Below are 22,000 nucleotides of genomic sequence, written 5' to 3' on the forward strand. Positions count from 1 at the left end.
CAGTGAAACTTTTCTAGAGAAAGTTTCACATTATCAGTTCCTGCTGCACACCGCTGCTCTCAAAAATAAAATAACTTGGTGTATTTCCTAGGAATACGTTTAACAACCCAGTTTTGACTGAACAGTTAAATAAAATAAATTAGAGAGATTTCTGAAGATCAGCATGGAGTTTCTGCAACGTAGAAGGAGAATTAGTGACACAAACAGAAACTTCTCAGATTTGCAAATAACTAGGTAAATATGGGAACCTATTGAGGCAAATCCTGATGTTATTATTACCCGATAAGTACCGTAACTACCCAGGGACAAAACCAGTTTTCTTCTCTATCTTCAGTGTTGTCCCCCCCCACCCTCAAAAGATGAAATTTCAGCTCTATGCCAGAAATTAGGAGGAACCTGCATTTTTTCTGCCACACTCACAAAAATCATTCCAGTCTGTAATGTTACATTGTCAGCTGCATAAGAAACAGGTGATTTAATTAACAATATAAACATGTGTATCTGATTTTCATTTATTGTCAGCTCAATATCAGCCAATGTAAGTTTCAAGCTGCCTTTTAACTGTAGTTGAAAAGGGGGCATGAACATTTAAATACCGACTACATAATTAAGTGTTCAAATTAATACAGCCTTCAGTGTAATTAGAAGCAGCTCAACACTGACACAAAAGCACATGCACAAATGAATACTGTTGCACCTTTCCGGTGACAGATGACTTTCCCCTCCATGAGTTGAATCAATGCCAGAATTATGAACTGCTTCATAGTGCTTGAACAGCTCCTCAGCTGATCCATGAGACTTCATACACAGAGGACAAATAAAGCCCTATTGTAAAAAAAAAAAAAAAGAGAAAAAGAAGTGAGAAGTAAAATTTAAATTTTTTTCCATCTTATTTTTCCACAGAATTCTAAATTTTGTTTGCGCATCTAAAAGGCAGCAGATACAATTAAGATCCATACTAATTATTTCATGCTCTGATAACAGTTTTGGCAAATAAAAAGTTAGAAAGTGCCTACGAAAGTCTTATTCCGTTTTTTTAGTGATCTTTTTTTTTCCTAACAGCATTACATACTAGCAACAAAACCTTTATGTAGAAAAATAAGAAGTCACTTCAGAAGGACAGCTCTGCAATTTCTTCCCCTCCCAAGAGAAGAATTTTCCATACAACTTTTCATATAATCAGATTCCTCTTCCAAAGAGGAGGTAGAGTTTGGAGCTTGGTCTTAAAAAGAGATACAAAAACCCACTCTAAAGCACAACTATTCATACACCTAATACCACCATATTTACGCTACTGATTTTAATATGGGCCAGGAAATTAAGACCCCACTCCTTACCTTGCATATAATTAATTAGTAAATGCCATTCAGATAAATACTACATCAAGAAAATCACATCTCTACAGCCTAAAGAATCAGAAAGCATCCATTTTCATTGTAGCATTTTTACTGCAAGCTTACGAGAGTGAAAATTTAGCAGAGCAATGCCCTTATTCTACCCATTAGCACACAGACAGATGAAAACAGTAAACGTTATGTACCTTTAAACATTCGTGGAGTGTCCAAACTGCCGCTTATCAAAAGTACCATCCATCTCATTTTACCTAGCAACCTATTACATCTGCTTTTAAGGGCTGAACTTTATATTGGTTCTTCACTCACTCAGTTGTGCCCGTTCTGAGTTCAATTCCCATTTACGCTACAGCCCATATGCACCATGGTGGAAAACAGAGACATTTCAGAGTCAGAGGAAACAATTTAGTCTCACATTAAAGGCTCCCTGTAATTCCAAGCTGTGCAAAGAGAATCTCATGCAAGTGAGGCAAAGGGCCACCTGTTTCTTAAATTCATTTCAAATATTCTTTTGCATTTTTATGTTACCCTTAAGTCCCTTATGCTAGTACAAATTGTAGCACACTCTAGTATCCAAGATGAGAGTACCCCTGTGGGATTATCACACTTGACATAACATATGCTCCTGTACGATTTCTGAAGAACATATGAAGAGTTTTGAGACTCCTGTTGTTCTCCTAACTTTGCCTTTGGATGCTACGAGACAAGCCACAAAAATTTAAATCTTTCTTAGCACAGAATGAACATACTGAACGTGTATACGGATAACCACAACAGCACTCATTTTCTAACTTGACGTTCGTAGTACTTTGTTTCACTAGTCACTAAGAATTCAACAACCAAACACTTACGTGGATTTAACCCAGGAGAACCATCACGTTCAGCTACTCAGGCATGCCTGGAGCTCCAGAGCACTGAACAGGGACTTCGTAACTGCTACTACTTGTTTAGTGTTGCAGAAATAAATAACTAAATACAGCTGCTTGTCAAACCCACCACATATCATATTGAAGATTAATTTTCGCACAAATAGATGAAACAAAACAGTATATTCCTTCCTAAGCATTTACCCTTAACAAACACATTTCTTTCCAGAATTGATCAGCACAGTTTCACTCCAGATTAAACCAAGTTAACTCACATGGATGTATACATGCCAAAATGGGTACAGAAAATTGGTTAAACTACTACATTCCCAGTAATGTTTATATGATACAATTAACATATAATTATACAGTAGCAATCACTCTGAGAAAAAGAACCAGAGGCAGATTCCTGGCACATAGCAAAGGCAATGAACTACAGGAGGGGTCAAAAAGCAAGGGATTTATTTTTCCTAGCAGTTGAAAGCAGTAAGTCTCAAACAGCGATGCTGCAACAGCACCCTTTTGGAATGAAATGCTACCGAGCGGTTCTCAACATTTAGTTTAGTTTCCCAATGATGGGAAAGTCTGCCGTTCACAGAGAAAAGCAAATATTCCTCCTAGCACCAGTAAGTGCATCTGGAAAGAACGAGTGTAGAAAATTGCTCTGACCTCTCCTTCTTTTTGCCCTTTATTTCTTTCCATTTAAACAGCAAAGTCTGTTTCTTTGCTTGATTTTTTTTTTTTTGTGGTTGGGTTTTATTCTGTGGAAATAAGAGTCCTGGAAAAGAGGAAAGAATAGATTATATGCGCAATTAGCCTGAAGGGACAGCAATCAATCATTTGTCTCAACTATTAGGCAAAGCCAGCCCGAGATTTCCCAGGCAGGCAGGCAGATCTGAAGGCAGCAGCAGCTGCAAGGACGAGGAGCCAGAGGCAGAGCAGAGCTGCCAAGCCAAGGGAACGTGCTGCGGCCGAGAGCTTCCAGGGTGGATGGGAGCTCTGAAGAGGCAAGCATGCTGCCACCAGCAGGGTGGGGAAGCACGGACAAAACCTCCTCTTTATAGTAGAAATCCCCCTTCTCTCACACAGGCAGGAGTAAAAACCGCATCACCCACCAGCCCCAGCCTCTCCACCAACATTGCCGTGACCACGGCCGGCCTTGCTTTTGGGCGACGTAGCACTGCTGGAGTCAGTGCTGGGTTATGGAAAATGTTGTCCTGGGGTGGGCAGGAATGCCAGCTCCTACAGCTGCAGGCACCACCGCCCGCACATCAGAGCCTTAAACTGCACGAACCCGGGACCCAGCTGCATCTTGTAGGCTGATAATACTCAGATGTTGGCTCCAATGTTAGCAGCGTTAATTCAGTTCTCTTTATAGTAAGAAGATCGGATTCATCAGGGTCTTCCTGGGCATCAGACAGTAACAGACAGAAGTGTAAAGGTTTCCTGGGGCTGCAACTACTATCCCCCGGTGACAACATTGTTTGGGGACTTGGGTTGGTGGGTCTCTTGCTTCACTTCTTTTTCAAAAAAATCTTTTATATACAGCCGTAAAAATATCTCTCAGCATCATCTTAAGATAAATTTTGAAAATATATGCAGAAGCGTATTTTACTAATCTGAAGACAAATGTGTGAGAAGAAGGAAGAGGGGAAGAAACCTCATGGTCCGAGATGCTTAAATCTTGTAAGCATTTTTGTTAGTTTGCAGGAATTTTTATCAAGTGCAAGACATTCCTATATCAGGACCATGCCTGACCTGGATGAAGAGGAGACTGTGCAGTTACAACCATAAGATGTAACACTGGTCACCAGAACTTGGGGCAGCTGAGGTGTCCTCTCCAGTAAGCCTGCACTTGGCTCCCTTAACTAAGAGTCTCCTTTACAGAAGCAGCAAGTGTGAGAGCAATCTTCTTGTACCTGAAGAAGGAAGCCACCACATAAAACACGTGCAGTTATACTTTTCGAAAGGCTGTATTTGCAAGAGACACTTGGTAGGTTTAATTTTAAAATGCATTTAGGAATTACTGTGCATAAAGCACAGCCACAGAGCAGTGAAAGGCATCTCATATTCTTCATTTAATAAAAGCAAAGACATCATTTATAGCCCCCGAAGCGCTGCACCATAAGTCGTAACTCCCTAACTGATGTTTCTAATTGGGTTTTATCTTTCACTTTACACAGGGACAAAAGAGCCTAAAAGAAGTTAAATGATGAGTAGTTGGGTTTTATTTTTATAAACAGAGAATCTTTTCACCAGGAAATGACAATTTATTGAATACAAAGCTTTTTGCAGATGTCTGTCAGTTAATGGAAAACAAAAAGAAAACCACAACCATCACATGCACAAGTTTTTATCAGGAAAGAGTTCTTAAGATCACCACAGAATTGCTGAAGCCAGACAGAGCAAGAACAGTCAAACAGGAAAGGAGTCCAAACCAAAACCCCACATACAGGCACTAACAAGCCACTAGGAGTCAGCACACAATTTACAGCTCAAAACAGCCCCTGGCCCAGGGGTCACGGCATTCCAATGAGAGCGAGAGAGATGCTAAACTTCAAATCCTCATTTTCTGATCCCGAGGGAAACGTTTCCCTTTCAGGTGGACGCCCGTGAGCCATGGAGCACCAAGCACCTCCACAGCACCACGCTGTTCGTGGTGGGCCAGGCCTTCCGCAGACTCCAAAACACACCGGTTTCACTCCCAGCAGAACAGAAATTGCTGCGTAGAAGTTCTGTAGGAAAGTGTCTTGCCTCAGCTTGAGTTATAATGCCAAATTTCACCAAAGATCTCAGACTCCATGGAAGCACAAGAGGCTTCTTGACTTGCCTTTCTCAAGACAGACTTACAGATAAGCCTGAAGAAGAACACTTGTAGCTATTTTCCCCCTCTAATAGTTAAGATTTACTTTCAGGCCTGAAAAACTTAAGCTTCTCAGTGCTCTCTCTCCTAAAAGGCATACAAGGTAAATGATTCCTTTCGGGTAACATTAATATTTGTACAAATCATTAATAGTGTATTCTTTGGGAAGTACACCGGGATGCTAAAAACAGCACTGAAAGGAAAGTCTTGTCACAAGAACTACCATGTTTGATTTTATTGTACCAATATAATTTACAGGGCCATTAACTGTTGGAAGAACTTTGTCCTCCCGCATTGAAACACACTGCCCAGGGAGAGCAGGGGCACGGACCCACAGGCACACAACACAACCTGTGGACTGCCTGCAGGCTACCACAGAACCCCCCTAATCCTCAAACTAATTCAAAACTGATTCAGAAATAGTTTATGTAACAGAAAAATTCCGTTTCTCTGGCTTCTCCTCATATTACTCTGTAGGACTGGGGGGGGAGCGTGGCTGTGGTGTAAAAATACGTTTCCAAAAATTTCAGCCTTCTTAGAATATTGTCTTACTTGTAATGTCTTTTTCCTCACCATTCTGCACAAACCTGATCTAATGAAGTTGTGTAATGTGACGAGACAGTTTGAAAAGCAGTATTTTTCTTGCTCACTAGCAAAGAAAATTGAAGATCTTCAAATATATTCCCTCAACAGGCTGACGGCTCCTGCGTGAGGTTTAAAAAATAACCAAACATTTACATGTAGGTGTGTAGTCCCAAATCCCTACCAATGGAGAGCTATTCAACACAGTTAACAGACAAAGAAACTAGTCAGCTGACCTAATAAATGTGTATACCATATGTGGGGTCAGTATAACAGCTCCCTGGGCTCCATCTTCAATAACTGGAGCCTGAGACACCTACATATACATGCATTAGATCTGTCTTCATCTGCCAGCTGCTCTTTTTTTCCCCAGAGCTTTAATGAAACGGTCTTTGTAGAGCTAATATGAAATCTTGACTTAAGTAATTAATGAGTGAAAGCACAGCTTACTTTATTCAAAGCTCCTTTTTCACAAATTAAAGCTGGAGTTATCTGGCAGAAAGATGACACCTCTTGAAAGGCAGTCCCATGGGCAAAACGGTTTTTACAGGAGGGAATTCGGATTTGCTCATCTAGTTGGAGTCCAAGAAAAAAGGTACTCTATCGAAGTTTGAAAGTCACAGCCATAGCTATCCAGCTTCCTCAGCGTTTTCTTGAAATGTCTGATGACTATCTAATTTATTGTCCAATCCTATTTTAACACTGCAAAGTGGCCCCATCCATGCGGCTGTGATGGCTGCTGTATGTGGTAGAGAGCCATACAGCACGAATAGCACGCACAGAGCTCTATTTGCTAACACAAACAGAGCTTCTGCAACATCTTGAATTTTTATCCCAGCAATTATGTCATGAGTCAAGCTTAAAGAACCAAGGAACTTTGCTGTTTTCCACTGACAAGTCACTTTTATTCCACAAACACTCTTTCTGGGAAAATATTTAAGTATTGTGGCGAACAAAAAAAAAAAAACCACCAAGAAAAAAACCAAACCCAAAACCAAAGCGCCAAACCCCACAGAACTGCAGTGTAATTGATACTTTCACCATATGGAAAAGATGAGTGACTAATCTACCATACACATGCTATAGGACAGCTTAGCCCAATCCAGTATACACTTTAACATGCTTGGAGTTCACATGACCAGACTTTAAGTTTAAATAAATTTGAGTTTATGGGCTTCCAGAAATACTGGGCCAGCACTCAAGCCTACAGGCTGTTTCCAGTGAGCCACATGAACAAAAAGCAATAGCTGTGATTCAGTCCCAAAGCTCTAACACCTTCCAGACAGGCCCTACATTTGCCCATGTCTCAGAATCCAGACTGAGAGTAACAACTCTTTCACAACGGTATTGGTACAATAAGCTGTATGCTGTGAATAAAGTCCAGTGTGTTTAAAAAAATGAAAGTAAGTTCAAGAACTGTATGGCATGTTCACACGCTCAAAGGCATACACACTTTTCTGGAGTTGATTTTAGGTTTTGTGTGTCGTGAATATTTGGAAAAATTCTAAATTCACTGTTCACGTTTTTCCACTGCAGGTGAACCTCCACAACCTTCCCTGATACAAGATACACATCTTCACCAGCATTTGAATAGCAAGTCTAAGCTAAAACTCATACATTCTCCAGTTACACAGTGATTTAAAGGCTGGAACACTTTACAGGACAGAAGATATACTTAGGGCCAGAGGACAGAAACATACTGATGTTTCAAAGCTGAAAGATGTATCAAGTAGTTTCTAGGTTTTATTTCCCAAATACATATCGAATCAATTAACTGAATCCTCAAGAAGTCCTCAGAGGCAGATTAAACTGTCTGCCTAGACAGCAAGGGCAAGACCACGTTTCATAATTTATTTCAGAAGTCTTACATACTATTAAAAAATAGTCATGAAATATTTTAAGTAAGTTAAAGAATAAATAAATTAGATCACTTTATACATTGTTAAATGGAAAACACAGTTGACATTTTTTCCATGCTTTCCACCATAAAAAGCTCTTTCCTCTGTGTTTACATAAATAGTAAGACAACAGTGGCTTCCTCAGATAACATATCTATTTAATCATTACAAAAGTAGGTTAAAAGGTCATGTTTTATATTATTAAGACCTGCCGCCCATTTCAATTTTACAAGTAAGTATTTCAGTTTCTAGACAAAAAGAAAAAAAATGTCTTGCTACAGTTTATTTCATACCAGACTGCAGACTCTTCCCAGTGTCTTCCCAGAAAAGAAGATGGATTCTTCCTGAGAAGAATAGAACCAACATAATTTCTAGTTCAGTTCTCTTCTGTTTTTATTACTATTGATGAGTAAGACTACAATTCTGTCACAACCTACAAGACTACAATTTTGTCACGAATTAGAAATTCTAATCCAGTGGATTCTCTCTTAAAGAAAAGTCACATCACATGGCCAAGCCAAATCAAACCAGTATCTCTAATTCTTCATTCTCTTAGTATTGTTCAGATGTTGCAGCAAATTAATGTACTAATGTAGCTCAACCAATGATTTTTCTTCCTGTACAAAGCAGACGAGTACCACGGAGGTGAAAACAACCACTGCAACCTAATTGAAGAAGCAACCGAAAGAGCAGCCAAAGAGTATAAAATATCAGCATTAAAACATTGACATGATGTTCTGTGCAAAAGCAGTCTACAACATTCCAAGGGCATCCATAAAAACAGAAGATGCAATCGATTGCACCTACAATAAGAGCCAAGCAGGAAAAAAAGACGCATAAAGAATGAGGTATTTTCAAAGAAAGACAAAAAGACCCCACATTTTTGCACAACTAATATGCCAATTTACACTCTAGGCAATCCTGCTATGAAAAGTCTGTTCAGAAAACATCAGGGTCGAAAGTTCTAAAGTCTACCCAAAAGAACTGTTCAAAAATTGTCTTAGAGTTAGCCTAGTTGTAGATAAGACAATAGTTATTAACGGCCACTACATTCTAAACATTGCAAGAAGCTTTTCTGAATGCCCAAGGAGAAGCCAGGAAGGGAAGCCTGAAACTAAGCCTCTTCAACTGACTCACTCTTTAGATGTCCAACAGAAACAGTCAGGAAATGCTGGACACAGTTTAGAAATGTATCATTCCTTTAGGAAAAAGAAAACAAAACGGAAGCAGCCACGCAGCTTTTGTTAGTGACACCACAGTACACATCAAAGTTGGGGAACAATGTTCTTGTTTGGGAACGTGGTGATACGTGCGACTTCCACACGACATTTGTTTGGTTGAGTTGGCTACATATGGACAGAGACAGTTGCCAACATTTTGGTGGTTGTTCCTGAAGCTGAATAAGCCTCAGTCTTTTAAAGTAAGGCTTCATCAGTGTTTGGGGGGCAGGGGAAAGTATTTCACTGGCATTTTCACCAGTTACCCTACGGTGCAATCCCCAGTTTGAAAAATAAGGGCTGCATGGAGAGCTGTTTAAGAGGAAGACCATATATAAGGCTGTAGGCAAGTGCTGAGGATCCTTTCCCTCAATAGGATATCAGACAACTTCGGAAAGCACAGGAGTGGAGGCCTGTGACTGAAGAACAAGACCAACTCTCATTGCATGGAGCACAGAAAGGAGGGAAGGGCAAGGAGAACAGAGGGGCAAATGACCTGACTTACTAAAATTTTCCTCAGCAGGGAGGGTGTATTAGCAGAAAACAGGTTAGTGAAGAAAGCTATAGGCAAAATTAAAAGCAAGGTACTAATGCTTTTGTCAACCCAAGTGACAATTTTTCAGGTCTCACAGAGTGTGACCAAACACTGCCCTTGCAACAAGTCCTATCTCCATGTTTGAGGAGAAAAAAAAAAAAAAAACTGGCAGAAAAACTGAACTCGGGAGCTTCTTCAGCATTCTTTCCAACAAACTGTGTTTGAACTTTTCACAGGAGTATCCACACGCAACAGAAAGCCAAACACCAGTCTAAGTAAGCCAAACTCAACGATGGTTCGTGTCTGCCACATAAGATGACACTGATAACAGATCATATTCTTCTTATAATGCTGACTCAAGAACAGCAAAGATGGAATGAAACGCGACAAACTGGTCGTGTTGCTGCCTCAGGATCACAATGTGCTTACAAATGCAAACTATCATTTTCCATCAACAAATGCAAACCATCAGCTTCTCAGCACTCAAGTGTTTTAAACTTTACATATTAGTATTGATGATAATGATCAACGGATTTCCCCATTTTTTCAATGCTTCTATGCACACTGATATAGTAAAAGATCAAACTGGAAAAAAAATAAACTATATATATTAGCATTGTTTGTTTCTCACCTCTTTCAGATATTAACTGAATCACTGTACCAAGAAACACAGCTTTAGGAGCAGAAAACAGCAACAGCTAGAAACAACTGAATTTGCATTTCACTTGCTACACTCAATACACAAGTTTTATTGACAAGTAAAAAAGTACTGACAAGTAACTGATGGTGGAAAAACAAAAAACTCAAAGTGGGCAAGAGCCTGCAGTCAACTCTATGAAACCATGTTAAACACAAGCCAGGTAAATAAAAGAGTAACTTCTTCAGGTAACCAAACCACCTCTGATGGCTCACAGCCCACAATCTACTGATATCATCGCATCAGGAATGCTACAATCTGTCACTGGTAAGCCACAGCTTATTCAAATAAGGCACTAGCATTGTGACCAGATAACGAAGAAAATGAAAAGCTGAACTGACCACTAACAGAGCTCTACAGATGGTCCCTGCTTCAACAGGAGGCAACAAGGAATCCATCACAAGCCAGTCTCCAGTTGTCCTGTCTCTGAGGAGGTCTCCCAGCACCCCAGGAGGGCAGCATGGACCAGTTTTACCACAGATCCTGCTCACTTTAACAGGTGACACTTGAGCCTTGAAAAGAGTTCTCAAATAACTCCAGGATAAACAGTGTATTGATGGCTTTCATCACCTTTGGGAATAATGTCCCACAATTGTAAGTTTTCCCTTCAAAAATAAAGTGTAAAAACACATTGACTGTAGGGAAGGGAAAAAGCACTACTTAGCAAATGCATACAGCAAATACACACAATAAAACCACATCGCTCACACAGCCTAGAATAAACACTTTGATTCCAAAACACAACAAAAGTAACGTCGGCAGAAAGAATGCAAAACTTCACCTCCGTCCAAACCCATTTAGCGCATGGCAAGCTGCCCGCCCCCAGAGGCCAAATCTACCCTCTGAAGGTTCACAGCAGAAAAAATTCAGATAGCCTTGCGCAGCTGGAGGCTGTTACCTTACGGAATCTAAATTCTTCCAATTGAGGAGAGTAAAACTGGACACTTGGTTTGAACTGTGCAGTTTTACACTCCACAACTGGAAGAATTTAGAATTGCAGTACTATTTATAACGTCTACTGAGACAGCCTTTGCATTTTATTAGGGGCATAAAAAAATCCAATTAAGTTTTATATTAAAAAATGTTTTTATAATTATTTTTATAATGTTGCTGCAATACGTAAGGCTCTTAAACATGTTCAAGAAGTGAAGCTTCTAAATTTTTTATATTCCTGTTCTCTGTTCCATCTTCTACCCAATGTACCTATTACCCACTAGAAATCTGCTTTAAAAATCGTCAGCTGACAGGAGCTCAAAATATTTCTTTTCACAAAGGATGTACCAGATCCAATGCTGTATTTATCACTACACTGAGGCTGAAGTAAATGAAATAATGTAATAGTCTTATTTACAAGAAAATCAAGCGAAAGGTGTTCAAAAAGAATATATCAGCGACCGCAAGTCTCCCAATACCACAAATGTTTCATGTGAGAGACAACTGCAAAGCAGAAAGCTAGACATAGATTAACTCTTCTGCTGAATGTATACTTTGGAATCATGCATAAAAGATCAAATTATGCTTCTGCAAGGAATCAAAAGAAACAATTTAAGAAGCTGACACCCAAGCCATGAGAAAAGATGTATGTTCATTTAAAGCGGCCCATTACCAAAGCTATTGAAACAAAATAAACAAGACCCACAGTAACAGCTGGGAGGTCACGAAGCTCCTGTCTTCCTTCTGTCCCAGTGTGCTCATTCTGGTAATGTTCAGACAGATCAGTGGGAGTTACACACACTTTCATACATAGCGGACAGATGAAGCCCTGTGAAACGTATATTGGTTTTAAAGAGACTATTAAAGATAAAAAAGAAGATTTGGACTCAAATGCTGTTCAAATTCTTACGCTGACAGTTCTCTACAATCACCAAAAGCAAAGTTTGCTTTCCTTTTGGAAAGATAGTTTTTGCAAACCACCTATCAATACCATAAGAAGGCAAGAAGGAACAGTCATTAAGAACACGAAAATATACAAATCCAAAACACACTTTAAAAGCTAGCACCATGCTGCATACTACTCTGTGTTTTCCAGACACTCTTGGTTCCCCCTTCATGTGACAGAGGAATAAGCTGCTTAACAAAGTGCGAACGGACCATTGTGAGGCATCATGTCAGATCCACCACGCAGTTGCCCGTAAGGGTGTTCAGATGTTTCACAGAAATAAAGAAGGGTGGTGCAGTGAGATTGCAGAAATAATACAGTAAATTAATAAGCAAGTTTGTGGCAGCAAGAGAGCCCTACAAGCCAGCGCAGTTGCACGCCTGGCTGGCACGCTCGTGTAGGGAAAAATACACACCTTGCTCGGTAGAATTTAAATAAAAAAAAAAAGTTAAATCGGTTTCTGAAGAACAACAGCTTCACATCTTCTAGGCACACACTACATGCTTAAACACCTAGAAAAAAGGTGGATGTGAAGTGCTGTGGGCCTCTGTCCATGCTGCTGCCTGGAGGATGCCCGCACCTCCCTGGCCGAGCACTGCCGGCAGAACAGGCTGAACACAGCCCTCCGTGCACGCATGGGAAGGTGAAGGCCCCTTCCAAAAAGGATGTCTGTGGCAAACCTGTCTAGCTAACGCAGCCACATTACGCTAATGAAAGCGTAAGCGTGCTGGTGAACTCATGGCAAGCAACCCCGTACTGCAGACGGAGTTGCACTGGGACCTAAGCTAAAAAGGTAGGACAGGCTCAAACGTTTCCTCCTTGGGCAGACTGCACAGTGATTAAAAGATGTATCCAGACTTGATTGCAGGTCTACGTGTGATCTGAAGTGCTGACATGGCCACAGACGGGGCTAAAACAGATTCTCACCTCTCCTTGAGCAAGGAACAGTTTGAATTCAGACTTCCCCACTCCTTTTGTTTCATAGCACAATTCTCAAAAATCGGGATTGATCTCAACCAGGCTTGAGGAGGTAGGAAACATGAGAATCTGCACAGATTTAATAATTATTCTCCTTTTGAATCTTGCAGCAATAAAAATTAGAAAAACATAGCCGAGAAACTGGAATGAGAACAAGTCAACCGGGTTTCTGATTTTACATAATACTGGAGAACCAGGTGGGAACGTAATGATAAAATGAACAGAAAGCATTCTGCAAAGTCTGGCTATGGTGCTCCTGGAGAGAGAGAAGTTCTCAAAGAGATAACACCTCAGGGCAGCTGCACAGGAAAAGGAAGACCAACAGAAAGGCCCAAGTTGCACATGCTGTAATGCGCGAATCTCGGGAGAGTAAGAGCCCATCACCAGCTTCGGAGCTCAGTTTCAGACAGATGCTGAAATTATATGCTAAGGAGAACACACCACTTGTAAGTGATGCAACAGATGGTGGAATTATTGACAACTAAAAGATACTTCTTCAGTATCGACCAAAAGCGACACAGCAGCCTTTGGTCTGACCCTGTTCCCACTCAGCAGCAAGAAAAGCCAACAGTGCAATAGTGCCTGCACACCATCACTTTGAAAGCCCATCCTATGTGAAGAAAATACTGCCACATCAGTATTGAGGCACCCCGTCACACCCACCAGCTGTACAGTCAGTGATATTGCACCCCTGTTAACAGAATTGTGCAATTTTAACCAAACTTCGGAAAAAAGCAATTATCTCATTGCACATTTTTAGGCCTTAATTAACTACAAAAGTAATGAGATTTTAGTCTGCAGTTTAAGAATATTTATTTGCTTCAGGGACCGTGTAAATATGCATACAAAACAGATTTGGACTCACAAACGTGTGACATGTATAACATGCAGCAAAATATTAAGGAATGCCTGATTATACTGACTGTGATAAGGCTTCAAGAAATAAGCAGATGCACAGATGGAAGGCAATGAGGATTTTGAACAGCACAGTGAAAGTTTCTCTTATCATAGCAGACATAGGAGTATCTGAACCATCATGCACTTTATTCAGTGTAAGAAAGGGCACTTTGCTCCCTTTTATGCTGTAATAGGAGTAATTAACCTTGCACTGCATTTGTATGCTAAGCTTGAAACATTTTCAAGCTAGGTAATCAGGCAACATTAGCACAAACTCACTCAACAGCCAGTGCAGTCAGTTTGCATTTTCCAGAGTTAATATTTGACAACACTGTAAATCCAAAGACATTGTAATATGGGATTGAAGCAAGAATAACAACTTATTCTGCTGGTTAAGTATGGCATACGGCACATAAAAAATGGATAGGATTTATAAGTGGTAGATTTGTACACCAGCACCAAATAAAAACCAACACGTTTGATATTTCACGAGGAGGAGGAGGTTTCCAGTATACTTTATACCTTAGCAGAAACAAGGTGAAAAGGGAGTATAAGTGCGATAAAATGTTAAGCCTCATTTTTTGGAACTCTCATAAAAAGATTCATTAATGAGGAGCCTTGAGCTTATGTCTGATTGCTTTTAATGTTAATAATTCGTCTCTAGGATTACAGGAAGGACTGCTTGTGACCATTTAGACAGACAAGCATAACTAACAGTTACATATAAATATGGCCTAGCCTTCCTTTTTCTATTTAAATAACAACCAATTCTTAGAAGATGATACTTCTGAGTGTTTATTTAGTTAGGGCACCAAAAGTTACTTCCAACAGCTTCAAGGCTCAGAGAAACAGCCCCCAGGGTTTAGGACTCCAATCCCATGTACAGTACCTCGGAGGAGCCTTCGTTGTTCACGTCCACGGCATTTCCTGGTGTGGCAGATGAATCCGAATCTGAGCTCTGAGAGCCACCTCTACCTGGAGTCTGAAATAGAGGGGGGAGAGAAAAATGAGCGTCTACAGACTGTATTTAATAAAGCATGGTACGTATCCCATGCAAAGGCCTCTCTTCTACTTGCTGGAATACAGAAGTATTTTCCCTCTACAAGAGCAACGCAGTGAACAACCTGACAAGCAATTATATAATTTTCAGTGCAACACTTCAACAAAAGCTTTTATCCAAGACTCTCCATGCATCAAAGAACAAGGAGACACCAGAAGCAAAGGCCAGGATTTTAAACTACTTCCCCTCATGAACGCTCAACACAAAACAAAGATTTAGGCTAAACTCTGCCCTTGTACCACTCACTCTGATGTTAAATTATGTCTCTGTATCCAATAGGAAAACACTAGAAATTACAATCTAAACAGTTTCAGAAGTAGTAAACTATTATCATACTGCTTTCTTGATAACTTGTCTACAATCTGAACAAGTCTTTAAATATTTGAAAGACAGAAAACTAAAAAGAGAGGACCCTGCTGATACAATAAGCACGTAAACAGGTACACTGCCTTGATTTGGAAAAAATAAAAATCAAGCCTGTGGTAAATTTAAAACATGTTAATCAGTAAGACAACCTATAAAAAAACCCCTCTTATGAATATGTTGAAAATCAAAACAACAATATTGATTTGAAACTACAGATTTGGAGAAAATAAGCAAATAAATTTGAAATACTACATAATTCAAAATCTGGATAGATGGATCACAGTTTATAATCCTTATTTAACTATAACTTTGATTTAAATTTGTTTTAACTTCTCTTACTCATGTCAAGAATGCCACTGGTTGACTAATGGCAGGAGTTAGCATTCTCAAAGCAAACATCAGTAAAGAAATTATCTTAATATGGATATGCAAGGCTAGTTTCAACAAAAAATAAAAGTTCATTATCCAATTCCATGATGACAATCGCAAATGGGATGAAGTAATGCTACTGCTGTATTTTAGCCCATCTGGAAATACTTGTAATGTTACAAAGGATTTTCTAATTTAATATTGGGGATTAAAGATACCAAATTTTAAATATATAGACAGAAACGTACAAAGAGAGGGACAGAAATAGATATATAGTTTTAGTTTCTAGATCTTGGTGACTCCAAAATTGTATTGGTTTAGAATTTTCTTGCTCAAATATATCCTCTTTTTTTTCCAGACACGCCAGCTACATAACCTTTTATAAGATATCTGCATCATGCATGCTTTTCCATACTTTGAAACTTAAGTACATTTTCCTGCTTTGTTTTGTAAAGAATGCTCTTGTTCCCAACTTTCATAAAGGTAACAGCCTTTTATTACTAATCGAATAAAAAAATAGGTAAACAACAAGTTTACTGATTAAAGACTTTTAATTCCCAGTGAGACACAGCTCAACTTTAAAAAGACCGAAGACTGGCTAAATGGAAGTGAGGAGTGAAGCAGCAAGGTATTGGGGTTGGCAACAGTAAGTGGAGGAGAAGACCATCTCTCCTCATTCCAGCCTTCTCTGGGGTCGTTAAGTGAATCACCATACTCTGGTTTTCCTATTCCCGTGTCTTTTTTCTTTTAGCTGTTCTATGTTTCTAAAGAAAATAAGAACACAGTATAGTTTCCTTCTAGTACAGCACACAAAAGCAATAGGCAAGGTGACGCAAGCTCTCCATGTTGATAATAGGAAAGGCAAAAAAGGGCGTAAGCAAAGAATACGATGCATGTGCAAAGCACATCAAAGTGAAGGCATTCTCCTCCAGGTCACTGATACAGACAGTAAACAAGGCACATCCCAGCACGGACCATGGCTGCATGCTCAAGTTTTCACATTGCATCAACCTGGGAGGACCAGCTGATACACTGCAGGGCAGGGCTGCCATTCAGGGGGCTGGAGGAACAGGCCAACAGGAACATCATGCAATTCAACAGGGACAAATGTGGTGTCCTGTGCATGGGAAGAAAAACCCCTGGCAACAACCCAGGACTCCCTGCTGAAAAGGACCCAGGGCTCGTGTCACACAGCAAACTGGACAGGAGCCAGCAGCATGCCCTGGCAGCAGAGAGGGCCACCAGCACCCTGGGTTGTATGAACAGGAGCCCAGCCAACCGACCAAGGGAAGTGATCATCCCCCACTGGCCAGCACCCAGTCAGACCACATCGACATACCGCATCCAGTTTTGGCTCTCCCAGTCCCGGGAAGACATTGATAAACCAGGGTGAGTTCAGCAAAAGGCCACCAGGACAGCCTGGGCTGTGCGGACAGGCTGAGGGAACAGGGCTGCATCAGCCCGGAGCAGAGACGCTTTGGGACAGCCTAACAGCAGCCCCGCCACCTACGAGGAGGTCATCAGAAAGAGGCAGCCAGGCTCAGCAGTGCAGAGCGGGAGGAAAAAGACAAAAACTGAAACAAGAGAGGTTCCCACCGGACGTAAGGAAAAACTTCTCCAGCGTGAGGCCAGGCCTGAGCAGCCTGCTCCTGACCCCCGAGCTGGTCCTGCTCACAGCAGGAGCTCAGGCTAGAGAGCTCCTGAGCTCCCCTCCCGCCCAAATTGTTCTGCAGTCTCTGAAGCGTTGCCCTGCGGAAACACACGTCCTGCAGGAGAGCCCCAAAACACATGTTTAGTACCACCATTAATGAAGACGTGGATTGTGTGCACTGACAGTCAGAGGAGTAATATCTAAAACAATTAGTAAAGCGTAGACAAGTTTCTCAGTAAGACAGATAAATTAGAGTATTGCATCTAATGTTATAGACAGTTTTCTTCAGTTTATACAGTTCAGAAGTTCCTTTCTGTGCAATCCATAAACCACAATCGTGCAACCCAAAGGTAAGGCTCATTTGTGAATCCATTTGGTGCAAGAACGAAGAATCCACAGAAGACGTATATACACATACGTCTACATCAGGGAAGACGAAGAGGTCAGGCATCAAAGCTTTCTTCCACAAAGGAGCTGAACTTTCATGATACAAGAATCAACTTCTTATTGAGAGGAATTTTTAAAACAGCCTGCACAGTTAAAAAAATCTGAACATGATAAAAAGGCTTTTGTATAGCAGTTAGCTATGGTGGCTGCTCTGCTCCAGAAAGCCTGAGAACTTGGACCCTTATCTGTCCCAGCATCTACGTCCACAACTAGAAATGGGATGTTTTGAAATGAAGAAGCTGTCAGCATTAATGGATATGCACTTCTTTACTAATGCTTTAGAAGAGATGGAAGCTTTTTGTTCCACTCTTCTGCTCCAAAAACTGAAGAATGTCCCTTCATGCAGTCTTGGACAGAAAGACATCAGAGCAGAGGAAGAACTTGAACAGAACTCAACAGCCTGGGCAATGGCGATAAGCGATGGTCCAACCGTCTCTTTAGACAGGCAGCACACACCTCCACTTTTGCAATACCTCAGCATATACTTTCCGCATACCTAATGAATCATTTCATCCCAAACCCAAGAATCTTCTGTGACAATTAACACAATATTTTCTTCACCTTATATCCTAACTTCCTATACGACATTACTGCGCATTGTTAATCGCCCACCACATTTCACCCCTGAGTTGACTGCATTTCACAATGAGATTTGCATATTAAGTTCTGCTAGTTCTAGCATTACAAATTGGAGATTATTATAACCTCCAGGATGAAAGCTCTTATATTAAAAGTACAGTGTTATTACTACGTGGTTGGTTAAAGTATTTGCTTTATGAAACACTTCAGACATGCCATAATCACACTAAAAGGCACTGCACGGCATGTCTTATTACACGCAATATACAAGACAGAAACTATTAAACAGTACCTGCTAAAATCCTTTTAACCTTTCAAAAAACAACATGCTCTCTTTAAAAGACAAAGCATAATTCCAAGCTAGATTTAGAAAACTTAGTACAAATAGATGGCATTTTCTGGTGAGTGGCATGCACGGGGAAGAGGGTTGGAAGGAAAGAGGTCATTAAGTAACTCAAGATCAGGAGAAACATCCCATAGCATCTGTTTGCAAAGTAATACAGACTAGCAAGAAAAATTTAATACAAATTTGGAAGGATGTTATGGAAACCAAGACCATAAATGCAATTAACTTATCTTTCAAGGCTGTAATATAATTTAAACATCCTTCACCAGCCAAATAAAGAATGGGGGAATATCGGGAATATTTTTTAATTGATCACTGCATGACCAAATAGGTTCACACACACGTTTAAGCTAGGCTCCCAGACCACCGTTACATCATGTTCCATTAAAAATAAAAGTTTTAAAAAAAAAAAAAAAATCACAACATCTCAAAACAACTCAGACTTTGTGAATTAAGGAAAGACTCAGAATGATGCTCTTTGGTTCCAGTTGGACTATACAGGGAAGCAAAAGAATGACTTATGAATCTCATGGGAAAAGTAAATTTTCACACAGGCTCCTGTATACACATTTTTACAAAATTAACATGTCACCCTTGAAGGCATACCTGGAGTTGAAAGACTCACGCAAAATTAGTCTCTCACCCAGCCTATTTCTTTCCTAGTTGTCAGAGTTATATTTGTTTACTTTGGGGAGAGGCGTATGTTTTTTACTACCAGCACTAGAGTTGTAGAAGTAATATGCTAAACTTCATAATGTTATTCTCTGTGTTATCTCAAAACTGCAAGCTAATGTAAAGAAACATCATTAACAACAAAAAGGGCGACAACGATTGCAGCTTGCTTTCTGAAAAGGAATGGAAAATTATATAATGAATGAGTTGAGCTAATGCATTAAAATGACAGAGCATAAATATGGATCGCTACCGTGTCATTTTTGCATAGTCATTTATCTGTCTAGCTACACTCCATTCACTTACGATACTCTTTTCAGCATTTTTAAATTCAGAATAAATTAAACCTTTGAAAAAATATGTTAAGCTTTCAGAAAGTCTGAACTAATATGGCTTTATACAGTTTTCCCGGCACAGATTTAAATACTACAGAAGGGTACCATTGTCCAAACATATTAAGGACCTGAAGCAACAAACAAGATGCAGGAATGAGACCAGGAGAAGGCCAAAGCCCTTGTTATCAAACAACTCTCAGTGCTACAGAGTACAGTGCAACACAGAAGAGTAATACTCTTCTAAAGAAGTGTGATGCTATTTTGTGACTCTGTAAAACGAAATGACTCCTGACTTCATAGGGCGTAAAACCTTTCTTCCCCCTCGCGCCATGGGTTCCACACAAGCAGACTTTGTGCCCAGGAAGAGGCACACGCGCTCCCTTCGACCCCACAGGGAGGGCACGAGCACAGCTGCAGTTCAACGTTCACCCGAGCCAATACGCTATCTAGCCAGCCCTGCAATTATAAACGTGAAAAGAAAATTACAGGTAAGGCATGAGATGCATCGCATCCCAGACAAGTAAATATCTCTGCTCCTCAGCTTGGAGTAAGAGAAAAGGCGTCTGTACTACCCAAGCTACAGAAATGCCTACAAAGCCCTGCTCTCCAACTAGACCCCAAGATCTCCAGACCAGAACTCAAGCACTTTTAGAAACAAAGCAATAGAATCTTAGCACCCAAAACACAGCACAATCGTTAACAGTTGTGGACAGCCAGTTAAACGCAAAGAATGAAGACAAAAACTAATGCAAACAGTAGTCACACTGGCCCAACAGATGAGTCCTTCACTACAAAATATGAGTGATGGGAAGACAGCTCAGAAGAAGGTCAAAGTAATCAGTTTTCCACCATCTGAAAATAAATGCCTCCTCCTTACAAAAAGTGTTTTGTTTGGGGTTTTTTTTTACCAAGTTTTGGTATCTTGAAAATATAAGTGAGCTCTGCTTTAGTAGACCAGAGGCAACAGCCACTGCCCTACTAGTAGATGAACAACAGAGTGGCAACATAATGGCCACAAAGGGCCTTCAGAGTTGAACACAATGAAGAAACAACAGATCTCTAAAGAATACATATATGTAGGGCTGACAAAAATCAAAATATCCGGGCAGGAAAGTTGTGTCTCAGACATTCCACACAGATGTCTTTTGGGAAGGACTACCTTTTCCTAGATCAGGACAATGAACAATGCATGAAACTGAAAAGTGGCAAGAATGAATGAAAGGGGGTTTTACAGTGCAAACCTACAGAACAGATGGATCCCCGAGATGTCACACTGAACACACACATAAAATTTAGCAACAGCTTGCAGGGAAAGGGCCTAAAACAAGGACATAGTTGAAGACAGCATGGAAATACTAAATTCAAAAACTAAGTGAGCAATGATCAATAGTAATGAGTATATAATACTTCCTATTTTGAAAATACATCATTCATAGTCACTGTGAAGATGCTTTTAAAAACGGAAATTACAACTGTGGAAGAAATAAAAAGGTGATTAGGGAACAGAAGAAGTATAAAAAAGAAACAGCTGATGTTTTAAAAGTTCAGGAATCAGAATTTCAAGTAAGTGACTAAAACTATAAACAGTATCTTCATAGCTTTAGTCTTCCTCCCTTGCAGCTTGATGGCCAGCTGAGATACAAAAAAAAAAGGAATGTAATAAAGAATTCCTCTTTTTTTTTTAAACATACTTTCATAACTCAAATTATATCACCAGTAATGACTAGCCATCTGGCTAGAAAGGATGGCATCACCTATGAGCAAACGATAAACACGATACATATACAAGAAACTATGTTTCAGTGACTGGAAGGTGGAGGCTTTTTGCCACCTACATTAAAGGTGCACAAGAAAAGGGTCCTTGATCTTCAAATTACTGCCTCAGAGATGTGGAAGATTTTAATACTTATGCTTTTTATGAACAAATATGACAGCAAGCTATGGCTCACTTTTAACACCAAAGTACATCAGAAGTCTTCTGCATACTTTGCCAACCACAGATTGTAAATCAAAAAGGTATGTATGGGGTTGTGTGTCCAATCACTACTTTTATAAAAGGCCCAAAGCCCTTTTAATAAGAGGTAGACTTTTAAAAGCATAGTTATTTGCACCAATTAAAAGATTAACACCTTTAAAAATCTTGGCATTTCTCTATTTATTTTTTGGGCAGGAAGAAGTCTGTTTCACCTTTGTTGACAATTAGCTGTGCTGTAATCCTGTAATCGGGAACCACTGGGGAATATTTATTTGTTCAAACTTTTCAGAGAAGGTGGCTACTTCTAACACACAAAAACTTTTGCACTGGCTTCAGATTTTTATAGGAAGTGTTTAGCTGTACTTATTACTAGGGGGCAAATTTCCTTTGGCACCATATCAAGCTTTTTCCTACATGATGTAGGAAAAGCTCTCCT

At 40.0% G+C, this 22,000-nt stretch overlaps 1 protein-coding gene across 2 annotated transcripts in view; it reads right to left on the minus strand.

The window, feature by feature from the left end:
• Window positions 1-22,000, minus strand: part of EEA1 (early endosome antigen 1) — a 70,612-nt gene that overhangs the window by 47,095 nt on the left and 1,517 nt on the right. For both annotated transcript variants that reach the window (XM_074574903.1, XM_074574913.1), the window contains exons 2-3: window positions 14,654-14,746; window positions 698-825 (exon numbers count right to left, since the gene is read on the minus strand). In XM_074574903.1, coding sequence (XP_074431004.1) covers window positions 698-825; window positions 14,654-14,746 — 221 coding nt within the window. The remainder of the gene's footprint in view (window positions 1-697; window positions 826-14,653; window positions 14,747-22,000) is intronic.

Source organism: Larus michahellis, chromosome 1 (assembly GCF_964199755.1).
Source record: "Larus michahellis chromosome 1, bLarMic1.1, whole genome shotgun sequence".
Taxonomy (NCBI): Eukaryota; Metazoa; Chordata; class Aves; order Charadriiformes; family Laridae; genus Larus; species Larus michahellis.